This window comes from Aedes albopictus, chromosome 3 (genome assembly GCF_035046485.1).
Source record: "Aedes albopictus strain Foshan chromosome 3, AalbF5, whole genome shotgun sequence".
In the NCBI taxonomy this organism is placed as follows: domain Eukaryota; kingdom Metazoa; phylum Arthropoda; class Insecta; order Diptera; family Culicidae; genus Aedes; species Aedes albopictus.
In genome coordinates this window covers 447,662,443-447,681,746 of record NC_085138.1, presented here as the reverse complement: position 1 = coordinate 447,681,746, position 19,304 = coordinate 447,662,443, and the positions used below count along the sequence as shown (strand labels likewise).

The following is a 19,304-nucleotide window of genomic DNA, read 5'->3' as shown; positions in this document are numbered from 1 at the left end:
GATTCCTTGCGATATTTTCCCATGAATTTGATCCAAAATACCTCCAGGAGTTTCTCTTGGGAATTCTCCAGGAATGATTCAAGATCCACGAACACTCTTCAGGATCCTTCCAGATATTTCTTCTGTAATTCCACCAGTAGATCTTCCGAGCATCCATGCGAGAATTTCTTCCTGGAGTACCAACGGTATTGCTTCTGAAATTATTTTAGGAGTCCCTACTTGAATTTCTCAAGGAGTTCATTCAGGAATTCTTCCTTTTGAGATCCGGAGGATTCCTCTAGGAGTTCCTTTACAGGTTATTTTTCTTCTGAAATTCCTCAATTCCTTATTCCAAGGATTACTTCTTCGGAGATTCCTCTAGGAGCTCTTCACAAGATTTTTCCAGAAGTTCCTTCATTGATTGCTCCCGGAATTACTCTTGGGATGCCATTTTCTTCTAAGATTAACCAGGAGCTGCTTCTGCAATTTCTTCAGAAATTTTGTCTAAGATTCACCCAGAAGCTCCTTCACTGATTCACGAAAGAGTTCCTTCTGAGATCCAGGAGCTTCCTCTGGAGAATTCTCCACGACCACTTTCTCAGATTCCTCAAAGAGTTCCTGCATGAGTTTTTTTTTCCAATAGTTCCTTCTGGAATTTCCCGAGGATTTTATCCTGACATTACCAAAGATTGCTTCCGCGATTTCTTTAGAATTTCTTTCCTAGAATGCTTCAGCAATTAATCTCTAGATTTCTTTAGGAAAACTTTCCAGGATTCTTTTCGGAATTTCTGCAGTATTCATCGAGGAATTTCATTTGAGATTCTTCCAAGAGTTCCTTCTGGGGATTCTCCAGGAATTTATACTAGCATTCATTCAAGAAATCCTTTCGGGATTGCTTTAACAAAATTCTCGTGATATTTCTCCAAAAACTTTTTCTGTGATTCCTCCAGGAGTCCCCTCTGTAAGTTCATTCCGAAACTCCCTCAGATGTTTACGATGGAAATCTTACAGGAGTTTTTTTTATTGAATTCCTGTAGGAGTTTTTATATGGAATTACTCTAAGAGCTCCGTATGGAATACTTCTATGCGTTTCTTATAAAATTCATGCAGGACTTCCTTGATGAATTCTCCCGATAATTTCTCAAAGACTTCTTTCAGCAGATTTGTAAGAAACCCCTCTAAGAATAATTTTTTGGTGTCCCTCAAAAGTCGTGTCAGAAGTTCAACACACGCTGATAGAAATTTTCAACGGAATCGCAATGATAACATAACATAATTGTCGGACAGAAAAGCACAAAACGAGCAACAAAGAGGGCGTGGCGATCACTCTTTATCCCAACTATATATAAAAAAAATGTTGAAGACAAAACGGAAGCTCAATTTATTGCATTTCAACTTGTGAATAATCGTTTATCGAAATTGTTGAATGGCGTATCTTCAACAGCGTTGCAGTGTTCACCGACTCTAAGTTATCGCTCGAAAATCGCAATGCAAGGCTTGAAATTATCAAAAAGCCCGGTGTACGATCTTTATCCTATTCTGTTCAAGTTGGGACAAACTTATGTCGCATTGGGTGGATTGTCGCAACAAATGCAGATTGTCATTATTGCGCGATGGTTGAATTTTGATTCAGTGCCTCAAAGTCAAACCAAAGTTCGTCCGAAGTATGTCTTTTGAAATTCGGAGGGATATTCCACAGGATTGGCGTGATAATCCCAACTGAATTCCTTCTACCGTAGACTGAACAGCAAATTTTATCAGGCCAAAGTTCCAATTACAAGTTTCCCTAGTTTCAAAATGTCAGCCACCATTTCCTTCGGAACGCCCAAGAATTGGGTTGTTTAGTAAATTAAATATCGTTATTTTCTATAGCTTTATTGAAACAGCTAAGTGTTCTGGGCATAACGTGATTTTATTGCGTTCCAAAACCTTTGTTTTGGTGGTTAAATAAACAAAACATTTCTAATTTTCGTGGATGGATAGAGTGACAGTTCACTCGATAAAATGACAGTTTATCCTGGACAAAAAAGTTTCCCCATACATACTTTAAATGCGTTTTAAAAATAGTTCCCGGGTACCAAAACTGATGAAATTTTTGATTTCGACTAATTTTTACACGAAGATTCCGATTATGAAGTAATCTGGATATCCCTTATGAACCTAATTTCTGCATAAATTGATTAAGCATTGATTAATACTCATTTTTATGTATTCCTATTAGACGAAGTCCATAAAAGAACTTCTTCTTTCGAAGGGAAGTGCAATGCCACAAAAGTTCAGCCTATTGGACGCAGTGGCTTAATTTCCCCAACAGGGGAGGAAAAAAAAGGGAAGTGCCGTGGGTCCCAAGATAAAATACGCTGCAAATCCTTTCTGCTGGTACATGGCTGGTAGCAACACCTGATGGTCAAAATAGTTAATTTAGTGACCAATTTCTCGAAAATAGTGACCAAATAGTGACTTACAGAAAATAAAAAAGTGACTAAACACTTGGCACAAAATGTTTGATTATTCACTAAAAATTGTTGAACGAAGTTCATTCAGAGAACCCTGGAGTATCGCATAATGAATATTTACAAAAAAAAAAATCAAAACACTCATCCCGAAACTTGTACGAAATATCATATATATTCCATTTCCTGGCATATTGTGCAGAACTAAATGATGCCCAGATGAGCATGAGACAGATAAACGTAAATGTTGACCATTTGCCATTTACGGTACCTGTAGAAACATTTTGTGGCACATTGGTGGGATTGGAGAATTATTGATGAAGTTTTAGGAAAAAAACGGATGTCATTGAGTGTTTTTCAGCCTACCCTGGTTGATAAAGAAATTCTTGGTGATTGTATCTAAGGAATTTAAATAGAAACACTCAGAGGTTTATTGAATGAGTTTCCATGAACATAATTGCGGGTATTTTCTTCGTTCTTCTAGACAGATTTCAAAGGTACATCTTAAAGGAAAATAACACTTTTTAGAGAAAATTCTGCCAAAAAAATAAAATATGGCAATTTTTTGTATATTTTCAAAACACATGCATAGCAAAAGTGAGTAAATTTGAGTAAGAATATCTCAAGCATTTTTTATTTTCTTAGGATCTCCAGTTAGCCTAGTGATCGCCAATCCGGAGACGGCGAGTTCAATTCCCGTTCCGGTTGGGAACATTTTCTCGACTCCCTTAGCATAGTGTCTCATTGTGCTTGCCTCACAATATACGAATTCTTGCAATGCAAAGGCAAAGATAGTCCTTCAATTAATAACTGTGGAAGTGCTTAAAGAACACTAAATTGAAGCAAGGCAGGTCAAGTCCCAGTGGGAACGTAGAGCCATAAAGAAGAAAGAAGAAGATCTCAAGAATGATTTCTCTGATATTTTTACAAAAAATACTCCCAAATAAAAAAAAAGAATATGTGAAAACCAATAGAACAGAAAATAATAAGACAATTTTGATGGAATTCCTAAAGTATCCTATTGTAAAAATGCACATTTTTTGCCGATTTTTGGGAGATATCATTTCGGGAAATCTCAAGGAGTTTTGTTCTAAATAATTCAGGACTTCTATAAAAGCATGCTTCACCAAATATAGTATGTATTTCTACACAAAATATTTGAGAAGTACTGTAAAAAATATAACAGACATTCTCAAGGGTTTTAACAACATTTTTAGGGTTGCATTTGCATTCCATAAAAAAAACTATCAGGTCCACGAAGTCTAACGGAGTTTCTTCCAAGAACGCACCAGAATAGCATACGGAAGATCTTGCAAAAAAATCATACAGAAATTATTACAGGAACATAAGGCTTTCAGCATGGTCACTGAAAATTTTAACGTAAACTCCGCCAAGAGTTTTTCTAAGAGTTGCCTAAAATTTCTTTAAAAAAAAACACTGATTTTCTTTATATATCACTGATATCTTTATATATCATCCCAAACTTCTGTAGTCCCATGAAGCATATGCAAAAAAAACAACATTTTATTTCTCCAGTAACACAAAGCTTGATGTACATTATTCTAAATATCAACTCTTGGTTCACTTACTAACTAGATTTGAAGACACTGAAAATAGTTGAAAATAGTGACTTTTTAGCAGAAAAAGTGACTTTAGCTGAAAAGTCTTGAAAATAGTGACTTTATAGTGACTTACAAGAAAATAGTGACCAAGTCACTAAATAGTGACTCGCTACCAGGCCTGTGGTATTCAGCAAACTTTGCTGATTTTTTTAGTGCTGATTGCATTCAGCAATACGATTTTACTGAGTGTTCGATCTCGACCCGCAGTCGGCGGCATCGCTGCTGGCTCATTCAATCCTATCCCAAGCGTGTGCAGACTGGAAATATCGCAGAAAGCAGAGCCTATTGTTCCCGTCAACGTAACCGACACAATTGTCATCATCCAGCGCGCAGCTTTCTGCTTTGGCGCCAATGTGCGAGCGCGCCAAACTATATGAAGCAGCGCGCGCGGCATATAATAATGATTTGAATTGTTTTATTACCCCACCGTACTTGTGCACCTATAAAAGGTGCACCCGATCATGTGCAAATTAGAATAGTAAGTGAAGATCACTCCCGAGCAGGCGTGTGCCTCTCGGGGGCAAATATATATCCAAAGTTTTAAACCAAAGTAGTTGTTTGTCGTCGCCTGGATCCTCCCCCCCTTCCACCACTCATCCCTAGACGAAACACTGAGTATCAGCAATTAATTTTCAACTTGCTGAACCATTTGACAGTTGATCAGCAACGTTGTGCTGAAATTCAGAAAAAAATGTTGCTGAAATTCAGCATTTTATTTTGCTGTTTTTTTGTGCTGGAAGCATTTCAAAACATGTAGTGTGTAGGCAGGGCTACAAAACTCGTTTCTATGAAAACATTGCATTGGATTGGAATTTTCAAGGTTGCCCCGCGACATGTTTAAGATATTTCCCGTCAACAAAACTGTTTACCCTAGCCTTCAAAATAACAGGCCTACACAACTGTAGCCATGGAACATTACATTTGAAAACCGTATTTGCTGAGTCTTTTTAAAGAGTTTTAGTTGATAAAAGAACATCAGCCAGACGCGCCAACTTGGTCAAATTATTGGGGGGGCAAAGCCTGGTTTTTCGGATTTTTTGTATTGGAAAATCGAAAAATCAATAAAAATCGTCAAATATGGGGGGGGGGGGGGGGCAAAACCATGCTTGCCCCCCCTAAGTTGGCGCCTATGACATCAGCGTAATAAAAAAAAATAACCAGTGTGGAGCAATGTCGTTTTGTCAAACCACCCTACTGTGAAACATACTGACAAATTTCTATCTCTTTCAGGTTCAGCCCCTCCATCCATCCACGGTTCACGGGTCGATTTAGCTAGTGGCACCGGTTCGGCCATATATCTAGGTGCCAATTCACCCTCCGCGAGCCCCTCACCCGGAATGAGCCGCCGCGTTAGTCTAAGGTCACCGAAATCCACCCCCAAGTCAACCCCAGATTCCTCCCCGAAACCTTCGCCAAAGCGAGTAGCCCCCTCAAAAGCCTCGGCCATATCACAATCATCAGCAAGTAGTGGTAGCAATATTAGTAAAAACAATAATAGCAACAGCTCATCACCGATGAAAACTGTTGGCAGCTCAAAATCGAACTCGAAACCACCAATTGCCAGTTCCACCAATGCCACCAAATCTCCGGCCAGGGCTGTGCCGACTTCCTCCCCATCATCGTCCCAATCACAGCAATCCTCAGCAAATCCCGCTGACAAAAGCACAAAAAACAGTGGCAAAAAATGACAGGCACCAAATGACAAAGCATAAATTTCTGAAACGCTTGTTGTAAACAATCGCTTAAAAAGCTGAAAATCCAAAAAAGCAAAAATCAAATGTCGATATTTTTGTCAGAAACATTAATAATGGTGATATATATTTACCGCAAAAATACACACACACACACACGAACCCCCTCCCACTTTAGTACACGTGTCCTCGGAGCGATAGAAACAGCAAATAGAACCGATCTAAATTTGAATAGTGAAGCCTCGATGTGAACGAATCCTCTCGAAGAGAGTTCGTCATGTAGCAGAAATGCACGCGAAGTGGTGACGGAATATCGGTTGGAATGATAATTTGATGATAATAATGGAAACGACATAATCCACACAATATATATTTAGTGATTTTGTGACATTTTATTTTATATGAAAAAAAAAGATGCGAAGAGTAAGGAAAGATATAGACACTATAAGAAGCATGTTTTATTGGCTTGTACGAAAGCGAGAAATATGAAAATAAAATATTTTGAGATTGTTGAATGCTTTGATCCGAAATTTATACTGAATGTTCTTTTTATGACAAAAATTTGATTTGTCGTGAACTCTCTAGCAAACAAACATTTCCCAACTCTCTGACATCCGCATGAACTTGTGCAGGCGCAGTCATCTAAGACAAGCGATGGACGTATGCATGTGTTCACTAATTTGACGTTTGAGCCTCTTTACAGAAAATGAACTAGTTTCCATGGCTACACAGGTAACGGCACCGCTCAAAGGTTAGTCGCAAAAACACGTGCATTTGGTCCATTGCAAATATCACTTCCCTTTCCTTTCCTACATAACCTGATGTAACAAGCGTCATTCTCGCTTGAAAATAGAAGATCACTAACTCTCAAACACTGTCTGTAAGTTCCGAGCAAAGGTCTGTATGGTCTGTATAAGGCTATCTGACGTTTGATCATCTTTCTCTGTTTCGCTCCCGAGGTGGATAAGTTTGTTTTCATACGGAAACGTTTCCCTATGAAAATATTAAACAATAAATTGCTATCCTTTGTGACTGCTTGAGAGAGAAGGGCGATGAACGCTAGATTGCCTTATATTCGCCTAATTCCATTCCAATTCACTACTCTTTGCTGAAGCGAGTTGAGCGAGAAAGATGCAGCAAACTGGTTATCTTGAACGAGCACGCAACCCCACCACTATTACCATGATTAGAAGAGAATTTTAGAATTTGATTCATAAATTTTTAGTGCATTGAAATCATAAATATTTTTCAATCACTTACGAATTGCGTCACCGGTCGATCACATGCGATGCGAATGAGGATGCATGAATAATTCCGTACGTAGCTTGCAACACAGAACACCCAGTGGCCCAGTGATGAATTTTTCGTTTGACGAAAAGTTTCCACCGACTGTAGCGGGAATCGAACCCGAGGCTTACGATACGCCTAGATGACTGCCGCCACTAACTGCACGGCCACGAAGCCCACGATATCGAAAGATAAAACTTATCTAGATCAGTTTCAGAAGACATGAGAATGTAGTACCAACCAGTCCAAAGCATTTTACCGAAGACTTCAACTCTCTGGGATGCATATCACGAACACTAGAGCGTCATATTGAAAGATAAAACTTATCTAGATCAGTTTCAGCAGATCTAGATCAGAACCGAAGACGTAAGAATCTAGTACCAACCAATCCAAATCATTTTGCCGAAGACTTCAACCCTCTGGGATGCATATTCAGAATACTAGAGTGTCATATTGAAAGACAAAACTTATCTAGATCAATTTCAGCAGATCTAGGTCAAAACCAAAGACGTTAAAATGTAGTACCAACCAATTCGAATACTTTATCGAAGACTACAACCCTGTAGGATGCATACCGAGATCATTAGAGCGTCGTACTGGAAGATAAAACTTATCTAGATCATCAAACTTATCTAGAGTATCGTATTGAAAGATAAAACTTATCTAGATCAGTTTCATCAGATCTAGATCAAAACCAAAGACATTAAAATGTAGTACCAATCAATTCAAAACACTTTGTCGAAGACTCCAACCTTCTAGGGTGCATACCGAGATCGCTAGAGCGTCGTGTGGAGAGATAAAACTTATCTAGATCAGTTTCAGCAGATCTAGATCAAAATCAAAGACGTTAAAATGTAGCACCAATCAAACTAGACAACTTTGCTGAAGACCCTAACCCTCTAGGATGCTTGGAAAGAGCACTGGAGCGCTTGTCCTTCGAGAGCCGCAATTGATCGTAGCTAGGGATGTTCAAGACAGTTGAGAACATTTTGTATTACCTCTACACTATGCCTGATTAGCAGAAATCACGTTTTGCAGTCATTTTAAGTTGTCACGACCTTGATCAGACTTGAATTTTTCATGCAAACAAGAAATATCAGATTTTTTTAAAAACGTTCCTTACTCACGCTATTATGGAGGAAAAATGAGCATCCCTTAAAACATGAATTTTGTATAAAATAGAAGTAGAATACTTGGGTAAAGGGTCCCTGAAAGAAAATTGAAACTCGGTTCACAGGCGGCTGAGAACGAGCGGCTCAAACTTTAAGTTCCCATTTTTTTCTGATCACGGTATTCCGCGTAAAGTTTTTTATCATGATATTCGGAGTGTTAAGGGTGTTTCGATAGTGATTCCCTGGAGCGCCCATGAAATTCCCTGGAACCACCCTGAAACCCCCTGATACCTCATAAAACGTTCCTAATATTTCCTGGAACCCCCTGAAACGCCCCTGAGACTTCGTAGTACACCCCGCTTAAACCCTTCGGGGCATCCTGAAACGCCCCTGAGAATCCCAAAAATAGTTGACCACCTGCTCCTCCTGAAGCATCTTGCAATGCTCCTGAGATCAACTGAAGCGCTCATGAGACCCCCTGGAACCCCCTTGAATTCCCCTGCAAACCCCTAAGACCTCGTAGTATCCCTTGAAACACCCAGAACCCCCTAAAACACCCTTGGACTTCGTAATATCTTCTTGAAAACCACCAAAAACATCCCTGAGGTCCTTAAAAACCTTCTAGAACCCCCCGGAATCTCCCAGTGAGCCCCCAAAACAATCTGGGACCCCCTATAAATGCCCATAAGACTTTTTGATACCCCCTGAGACCCATCGGAATGCCCCCGGAATGGTCACGAGCGAAGCACCGAAGTCTCGTTCGTTTGTAAAACGAATCCAAATCATACAAACGACATCCATTCAAGCCTAACTTTACCAAACACCGTATGTAACATATGTAAACAAAATCGAGATTTTCACATGAGGCACTGAATTTTGTTAAGGACTACTTGTACCTTTGGGGATAATTTTTGAAAAAACAAATCCGTATTTTTCACGTTTCTAAAATGCTCAATGTATGAGTTGCTATGGGAACAGCGAACTTCCTCTTCGATTTTCTCCGTTCATGGATTTTGTTAGATACGGTGTTTGGTAAAGTTGGGCTTTACACTTTTCTTTTACACAAGATTTGACCTTGTACTATCATCCCAAAAACTTCGTCAAAGCTATGAATAAAATCGTGGGGCAACTCATTAACGATTTTTTCGGCGGTGAGTCAAGAATCAACCATGAGATGAGACTTTAGGTTTTTGCCAACTTCGGAAAGCTGGATTTCTCAGTCTTGGGGAAATCAAAATGACTAGTTTTGCTTTGCCCGACGTTTCAGCTCTTTTGTTAGGTCTTTTGAATGGGATACTACAAAAATAGGACACATTGAAAAGATTGATCGCACTATTAGTCCTATTGTGTCCTATCTTCGTCTATCCTTGAAAAAGACTGAAACGTCAGGCAATGCAAAACTAAGTGATTTTGATTTACCCAAGACTGAGATAGCCAGCTTTCCGGAATCAACATTTTCCAGGCGCACTGATCCTGCATATTTTTTATCAAGACTACCTGGAATGCCTCTGAGATTCCCTGAAATACCCTGAAATGTCCCAAAAGCCTCCTGAAACGCCCCGGTGACCCAGGGGACATCCTTGGAGCTTCCAGAGATCGCTTGTAGCGACCCTGAAGCCCCTTGAAACCCCCCCAAATGCCCCTGGTACCTCATGAGTCCCCCTGGAAAACCCCTGAGATCCCCTAGAACGCCCTTGCCCCCTAAAATTACCTAACACCCTCCTAAACGCTCCTAAAACTGTATAAAACACCTCTGTGACACACAGAAACTCCCTGAGAGCCCCTGAAACGCTCCTGAATGCTCCTGCTCCTGAGACCTTCAAATACCCCCTGAAATTCCCTGGGACGCCCTGAAGCGTCGTCGAGGCCTCACAAAACCTCCTTGAGACGCCCTGAAATACCCTGGAACCCTCTTGAAACCTTTGAGACTACCTGAAACGCACTTGAGACCTTCTTAAACGAACCTGAGAACCTGTGGAGCTCCCCTGGAACACCCTGAGACTCGTTGGAGCGCTCCAGACGCCACTTGATATTCCTTGGAAAGCCCCTGAAACTCTCCTGAATGCTCCTGCTCCTGAGACCTTCAAATACCCCCTGAAATTCCCTGGGACGCCCTGAAGCGTCGCCGAGGCCTCACAAAACCTCCTTGAGACGCCCTGGAATACCCTGGAACCCTCTTGAAACCTTTGAGACTACCTGAAACGCACTTGAGACCTTCTTAAACGAACCTGAGAACCTGTCTAGCTCCCCTGGAACACCCTGAGACTCGTTGGAGCGCTCCAGACGCCTCTTGATATTCCTTGGAAAGCCCCTGAGACCTCCGAAACGTTCCTGAGTCCCTCTGGAAGTCCCATGGAACTGATTTAAAAGTGACGTTTTTTCTTACCATAGATTACTCTTCTTATTTTCATTGATGCAGTAATTTATGGCTATTTTTTCAGTCTTTTTCTTGCTTACATATCAATTCTTTTATAACAATTATTGAAGTCCAATCTTCTTTTACCCATGATTATTTTCTCCTGTTGAACATAGGCTATTTGTTAAAAAAGTTTTTGACCCTGAAACTGCTGATATTCAAACTATGGATTTTACTTCTTTTAAAAATAAACCATTATTTCTAGTTTCACTATTAAAATAGTTTTTGGAACTAATGATTAAATACGGTAAAAACTAGCAACAATATCAGCATTGAAGAAGTAATGGATAATTATCCCAAGCAACACACATGTTATAATAGAGTTACGACAGCGCAAGTTTTGGTTGTATAGAAGTTTATTTTACGTAATTCTAACATTGTGTTGAAATAACGTAAAATAAACTTCTATACAACCAAAACTTGCGCTGTCGTAACTTTTATATAACATGTGTGTTGCTTGGGATTGGAATGTTCAACAAATATGAAAACCGTTGATGACCATTCGGCTAAATAACCCAGCATCGCCCTGAATCCAATTACAATCATTGCTGTAAAACAATGACAATGTTGCAATTTGCCTTTGTTGTTACTATCCTCTAAATGCTACATAGGTTTATCCCAACTTGACAATAATGTGATGCAGCTCGAACAAAAGACATTTAGTTTAAGCCTTGGGTTGCGATTTTCGAGGGCTAACTTTCTTGGAAACTTTGAGTTTGTAAACAGCATCACTGTTGAAGAAACAAAATTATGCGAAAAATGGTAGTATATTACCATTACCGCAATAAATTTACAATATAGAGCATTTCCATGAAAGATAATACAAACAGAAGAAACTTCTGTAGTTGAAGTAGGTTTCAAATTACAGAAAATGTGATGTGATTAACGTTCATGCAAAAACTATGAAATATTGTTAGTAAAACCACATCATTTCACATTATCACTTGTGAACACCTGTAACATTGACAAGCAAAATGTCTCTAAATCTTATAATCACTGCAGTAGAATTAACAAAGTGAATCAAAGTTGCATTATTCCAAATCGTCACGATCGCTAATCTAAACGGCGTCATTGTTCCCATACTCTAACTCCATTATTAAGACTAACAGAAACGATGACGTGCCTTCATTATTCGCGTGATTTCCCCCAACAATGCAACGGCTGCCCGTCCGTCCAGCGATGATTCATCCTGCCAGCCGTCTCCCATACTTTTGAATTTGACATTACACCCTCCATATCACTTCACGGGTGTGTTAAGTAAGCAATCCCACTCAATCGCTCGCCTCACCAACACTTTCACAGTCACTCAAGCTTACGGAGTGGTGAGATACTGTATCTACCACCCACCTCGTGGATGTGGGAAAACCCATGCAATAAATACGGGAAAGACGGTCCACTCACTCGACCACCATCATCGTCCTACGACTTGCATGCAAGTTGCAACAGTTGTGATTTACGCGTTTATTTGAGGGGGTGTAAATTAACTTGATTGCAATGATTTGTCTTTGCGAAATTAAGTTCTATTAATCTTTACAGTTTGCACTATAGAATATCGTGTTTTTGCGAAGTTGAATAAAAACGGTATTGTCATTTAAATGTGGGTAAAACTTCAGGGAACTGTGTGGCAGTAGAATCATGTTAGCACATAGAACAGTGGACAACGGCGCACGGCACATCAAGTGAACCTAGTAGGCATGGTGAATCTCAGTTACCCGCGTCCGCATGAAAAATGCAGTGGCATACGTGGGACCGCGCATAACTTGCGAACGGAAGGTCCGATTTTGGTCGTCTTAGTTTTGTTCTGTTAGTTTTCACCCAAGGAAGGTTTACGGGGCATAAAACATTGAAAAATTGAAAGTTTTTGTAAATAGATCTTCCATACATTTTGACCGGGGATTTGGTCTTGGCTAGAAACTTAAAACGTCAAAAAAACGCAGTAGGCAAGACAAAGTTTGCCGGGTACAGCTAGTACCAAGGTAAATTTAATGGAAGGTACTAGTATATAAGCAGTAAGTGGACGCGGGGAGAGGTTTATGGCGGGGGTGTTGGAGTTGATTGCTGGCGAGTTTGTTTACGCTCTACTCTATCGGTTTCTGTGAGGTTGCTAGGGTTGCTAGGGGTTGTTATGTGGAAGTACAAGTACAAGTGAAAAAAAAATCCGCAGTGCCAGAGCAGGTGCTTGTTGTCGAGCTTGTAGAAGTGCAAGTTAATTATTGTGATAAATTCAACGCCATACGCTCAACTTTAGCCATACGCATGCCGAATCTTTACTGCCTAAAGTTTAAAGAAAAACCAACCGATCAGAATCTTGAGGAAAGGCGTGATGGTGTACCTTAGGCAGCAGTTGGGAATTTTACCCGGAGGCCTTATGTGTTACAAACTATTGCCAAGATTACTCCGCAGGGTTTCAAAGAAGTTTCGCACGGGACGGGTAATATTTCTCTAGTCTAGAGCATACCATTATTGGGGTTATTGCATTATTTGGATGCAATAAATTAGGATACAAGCTCGTTGGTTGAAATCACCATGAAGTGGCCTTTTGGTTCATGGCTTGCTATCATTTATAAACTTCCAAATCAAAACAAACTTGCCAGCTATCATCCAAATTCCAATATGGCGGATTGTATGATTTAGCATATTGGATTACCTTCCTTTTACTTACCTTGGCTAGTACTTTATAACGTTATAACTTTATACGTTATAACGTCAGATTGCATTTTGGTAGCTCCCGCTTGTTAGTAATAAATCTAAAGCGCAGAGGAACTGTAGTGTACACGAAATTTGGATCGAGCAAATCGTGCTACAACCTGTAGTAATCGGTTATCGGCTCCATCCAGCCTACTAAGATCGATGTTTATTTTCAGCAACGTTTTTGAGCATATGGATCTTCTATTCGATCCTTATGCATGCCTTCCAGTGTTAGATGACCACTAGCGCAGTTTTGTGAGAATTGTCACTATCAAAGCTTTTTTTTCACTTGTTAGGGTAACCGATATAATTTGGACCCCCATATATTTTGAACCCCCCGGGATATACAGGGTGGCAACGTAGAAATGATACACACGAAAACTGATGCAAAATTCAAACAGGATTTATTTTTTCTGCAAATTCACTTTTAATAACACAACAAAGTATTACAAAGTATTTAGTTCAATTAGAATCATTCCCCTTTGTTTTGAATTACAGCCCGCAGACGCTTCTCGAAGTTATTACAAGTCGCACGCACCTCTTCGTCCGGCATTTCATCCCAAATTTTTTCCAAATTTTTAAAGGTATCCAAAACCAAGTTCTTCGCGTCGCCCAGGTTCCCTAGCATGTATTCGAATCTAAAAAAGTCCAGTGGGTTCAAATCGGGAGACGAAACCAGCTATTCCGATGAGCTGATAAACCACGGTAAATTTTGCTTGCATCACTGTTCAACAACCACTGCCTTATGCGTCGGTACTTAGTCCTGCTGGAAACAAAAACTTTCTTTTCCAAACAGTTTCTTGGCACTGAGGAATAGGTGAGCTTTGATGACGTGTTGTAAAAAGTACTCTTTGTTGATTTTTATACCCCTGTCGATGAACAACAATGGTAATTGGCCTTTTGTTGATATGGCCCCAAACCATCACCGCTGCAGCACTTCGATATCGTTGAACCTCTCGTTTGTCGGCAGGAATTTCACAAAGACTTGCTTTATACACACGATCATTTTGTTTATTCAGAGACGCTTCCAAAGTGAAAAAAAAATCGTCCGAAAAAAAATGTTGTGAGCAGCGTGCGTCTTGAGTAGAACGGGAGATCTGGCAACCCTGTCGGAAATATTCATCAGAGTCAATCCGTGAATCCTTTGTTTCTTAAAAGCCCCATATCTAAGATCCCGTTTTCCCAAGCACACTTGTTTTCAATGCAATAGCATGAATGGCAACGTATGGCTCCCAAACTAGTGTATCACTTTCACGTTGCCACCCTGTATTATCACAACTTTTACCGATTCAATGAAGATATGACTAAAATTTCTAGAATAATTCGCAAAATTAGATTGCTCTGCACGAGTAGCATACCCATACATCCTTCTGGGGAGCTAAGGCAATCAGAGAACTGTGCATTGTACATACAGCTTGTGTGTATAATAAACACACAGTGATGACCCGATTTGAGGAATCGCTGGACGAATCCCACAAAAACCCTAATAAAAATCCAGAAAGAATCGCTAGAGAAGTTTTTGGATGAATTGTTAGTTGTCCACCAATCCCATCAGTAATCCCGCAGAAGGCACCGTAGATATTTCGGGAATTTATGAAGGAATTGGTGGAGAAATTCATGGAAAAAGCTTCTGATTAAATATCCGAAAAAAAAATTCTGGATCGCATCGCATGAGGAATTTCTGTAAGAATCCTAGACGATGTTTCAGCAGATACTCTTAGAGGAGTTAAACCAGGAATAACATAAAGAATCCTAATTGAAATTTCTAGAGGGATCATAGAAGGAATCCACAAAAAAACAGAAGAAATTTATGAAAAAATCTTTGAGGAAATCCCAAGAAATTTTGCAAGAAGAATTTCTGTAAAAATCCCAGGAAGGACTCCTGTAGGAATATGGGCAGGAATTACCGAAAACCCATGCGAGAATTTCGGGACGAATGCTATCAAAACATACTGGAGGAATCTAAGCGGAAATCCCTGGATAAACCCCATCTGTATCTACTGGAGAAATCCTAGCAGATATTTATAGAGGAATAACTGGCCGAGTTCTCGCAGCAACCCTTCGAGAATTCGTTGGAGTGTAAAGCTGCTCAAAAGCCACTTTTGATGGTGATTCTTCCAGGAATATTATTAGATTTTTCCTGGAAATGCTACAGATTTTGCTAAGCACCAGGGCTTTCTTCAAAGATTCCTCCAAGAACCTTTTTATCGATTTCTCCTGGAATTTTTAGAGGAATTCCACAAGGAGCTCCTTGAAGGGTTTTCTTTGATATTTCTTGGGAGATTTCTCAAGAAACTCCTTCAGGATTTTTCCAGGAACTCGGTCAGGAGTTTCTCTTCGAACTCCTTCTGAGGTTTATTTTTATCAAAGATTCCTCCAGGATTTTCCAGGAATTAATAGAGGAATTTCATCAAGAATTCATCCCGCAAGTATTTCCGTGGTTTTTTAGGGGTTCATTACCGAGTTCCTTCATGGATTCCTTTCATAGCTCCGACAATTACTTCAGGAATTCATTCAGGAATTACTCTAGAAGTTTAAAAAAGGAATTTCTCGAGGAGTCGATTCAAGGAATCTTGTACAAGATCATTTAGAGATTCCTTCAGGATTTTTTTCTTGAATTCATCCAGGAATTCATCCATCCAGGAAATTCATCTTGGTTTCCTCCAGAAATTCCTTCAGAGGTTTGCTCAGGAAATATTTTATGAATTTCTTTATGAGTTCCTTGAAGGATTTTTTTTGTTGGATTCCTTGAGAGATTTCTCAAGTAACTCCTGTAGGTATTTCTCCTAGAATTCTACGTGGAATTTTTCTTGGAATTCCTTGAATGATTTCTTCATAAACTCCACCAGGGGTTCCTTCAGGAACTTCTTCAGTATTTTGTGCAGGATCACGTACTGGAATTTTGCGGGGAATCGTTCAGGAATTTCTTCAAGGATGTTTCCTAGAGTTACTCAAAGAAATTCTCCTGTTTCAATTTGGAGAGATTGTTAGAGATTTCTCAAGGAACTCCTTCGGAGATTTTCTAGGAACTTCTTCGTGGACTTCTGCAAAAGCTCCTGCAGCGAATTCTTCTGGAATTCTTTCAAGAATTCTTTGAGGGATTTTTCAAGGACTTTCGAAATTCCTCCTGGAGTACTTTGGGGTATTTCGCATGGAGTTCCTTGAGGATTTTTAATCTGGAGTTTCTTGAGGGACTGCTCCAGAGAATTCTACAGGAGTTTCTTTAAGAATTCATGAGGAAGTGCATCAGGGATTTCTCCAGAATGTTTTAGGGATTTCTTCAGGAATTTCTTCTTGGAATCCTTCATAGACTTTTTTTAGAATTCTATGAGAGATTTCTGCTGAGGTTGCTTGAGAAATTTCTCCTGTAATTGCGGGAGAAAATTTTCAATTTTCCAAAAATTTCATCAGGCATTTCTCCAGGAATTCCTTCAAGGAATTCTTCAGGAATTCTTTGGGAGCTGATTCGGGGTTTCCTCCTGGAAATGCTGGAGAGAATTTTCTAAGACTCCTTCAGGGATTCCTCCAGAAACACCTTCTGAGATTCCTATAGGAACTTGTTCAGGGATTCCTCCAGAAATTGCTTCTTGAAATTCATAAGCAATTTCCACAGGAATTTGTGGGTTTCATCAGGGATTTTTTTGAAAAATCTATCAGAGGTTTCTTCTAGTTCATTTAGGGATTCCTCTAAATGTTTCTTCACTTCCCACGGAAATACGTTCTGAGAAATTTGTCCGTCAGGAACTCCTCCGAGAAGTTCCTGGATTCCTAAAGAAACTCATTCCTTGAACTTTTTCAGGGATTCCTGCAGTTCCAGGAGTTTCTTCAGGTGTTCCTTATGAAGTTCATCTAGCAATTCCACCTGAAATTTCTTCTGTAATACCTCTAGGAGCTCCATCCTGATTCCTCCAAGAGTTTTTCCAGGGGATCCCGCAGGAAATTCTTCTAGGATTCTCTCGTCCAGGAATTCCCCCAGAGATTCATTCAAGGATTCCTCGTCCAGTAAACTCAGGGATTTCTCTAGAAGTCTCTTCAGAGACTTCTTCAGTTTCATTGAAATTTACTACGTTTTTCTAGGTAAGCACAGCTTACTTAGCTGAGAAGTAGGCTTTGTCCCAGTTGAGATGTCGCGTCAAGAACAAGAGCAAGTCTTGTGGAATTAATTTTCAACAATCAAGATCAGACGCGCTGAACCTCACCGGGCAGCAACTTTCCTGCATCTTCATATTCAGCTGATCAATACTCTTTTGCCAAATGAATGGAAGTCAATGAAAATTTGTAAACATCTTACAAAGTGTCAAAATGCTGATTAAAATACATTTAATGGAGCTTTACACAGATCTTGTCTTATTTAGTTATTACGGAGTGTGTTTGGTGGGAATAGTAGCCATGAGTATAGAAGCGATAGCCACTAGACCACCAAGCCCGTCATAGAAATTTTCGGATATTTCGTCAAGAACAAAAACTGATATCATATCACTTTGAGTTATTCGTGTGATAGTCATTAAATTTTGGAATAACACATTGAAATCACATCGAGTTATGGCAGGTTAGTATTTATGAAAAACAGCTAAAAATGGTTCATCTTTTTTCAAATTTTCTAATATGAAAAAAACTTCTGCATTTAATACCATTTAAAACAAAAATATTAGTACGGCTATTTTTTTGTCTCTCATGCGTGGATAATCAACTTGCCACATATTTTTGAAATCCGTTACTCTGTACCTGCACAGAAAAAAAATATGTAATTAAAATTCAGCGAGAAATCATGCACATAAAGGGAATGCTAGAGTTAGTGCACTTTTACATGAGATATAATGTAAAATTACATCACCATCGCGTAAATTTCCGCCAATTATCGCATAAACCGTCATGGACTCCAACCGGTTACGCGACTATTAGCGGAAATTTAAACGATCGTAACGTTATTTTACATGATATCTCATGTAAATATGCACTAACTCTAGCATTCCCTTTATGTGCATGATTTCTCGCTGAATTTTACATGAATATTTTTTTCTGTGTTTAGTGGGCTTAGCTATTAAAATATTTGTATAATATCATCGTAACATCAATATCAACACGTTTAAAGCTCTGTAAAATGGATCATTCTCATATATTTGTACTTTAAATTCTTCAATATTTTTTTATCTCTTGAGTATTCATTAACAAAGACTACATTCCACACAGATCGAAAAGATAGTGTAAATTTCTGTGGCATATAATGCACATGTTTGGAGCGTGGAATTTCACAGAAGTTTACATGACATGTCATGTAAATCTCATGAAATAACATGTAAACTTCCATCATATGTCATGTAAATCAGCATGACTCAGAGTTTTTACATGACATATAACACAAATTTACATGATATATCATGTAAACCATCATAACTGGAAGTTTACATGACTTGAATGAAGTTTACATGACGTGTAAACCTCATTATTTTTATCTGTGCATTATTTGAATAAACTTTCAAAATACACTAAAGTAAATAATCAACAATCAATATGAAAGCACGCATGTTTGTTCCGTTCTCACTCTAATGCGAGGTATGGACTTCAAAAGGAATCGCTCAAGTGTTTTTTGTTCAGTGCATTATTTTTCCGTGGCCGGAATGGTCAAGAAATTTAACACAGCAAGCCCCATTTGATTTGACGTTTCGTTTCAGCTCCATACTATGATTCGGAATAAAGCGACGCTTTCTCATTTCTTGAGCGATTCCTTGCCTGAATTTTCCACGCATCGAGATAGGCCAAGAAATTTCTTGCGATCTGCATACTACCCATCAGGCTTGTCCGCACTGAGCGCATGAAAATTCTGCTCTTTGGGTTTACACCACCAAACACATCATAAAATAGAAATCTTTTCATCCTATCAGATAGAAGGATGTTGAAATATCCTAAATGTCATTTCGAAGTGTCAAAAAACCGCACCGCAGAGCCACACGAAGCGCACAAAGAGATTTTCACCCAGGTGAAAACACTCTAGTGAATTTCACTTTGAACGGCCCGTGCGGCTCTACGGTGCGGTTTTTTGACAGTTCGAAATGACA

At 39.3% G+C, this 19,304-nt stretch overlaps 1 protein-coding gene across 1 annotated transcript in view; it reads left to right on the top strand.

The window, feature by feature from the left end:
• Nucleotides 1-6,250, top strand: part of LOC115260101 (uncharacterized) — a 47,021-nt gene extending 40,771 nt beyond the window's left edge. Inside the window, exon 7 of the mRNA XM_062856765.1 lies at nucleotides 5,285-6,250. Coding sequence (XP_062712749.1) covers nucleotides 5,285-5,742 — 458 coding nt within the window. The 3' untranslated portion in view covers nucleotides 5,743-6,250. The remainder of the gene's footprint in view (nucleotides 1-5,284) is intronic.
• The last annotated feature ends 13,054 nt before the right edge of the window (nucleotides 6,251-19,304 follow it).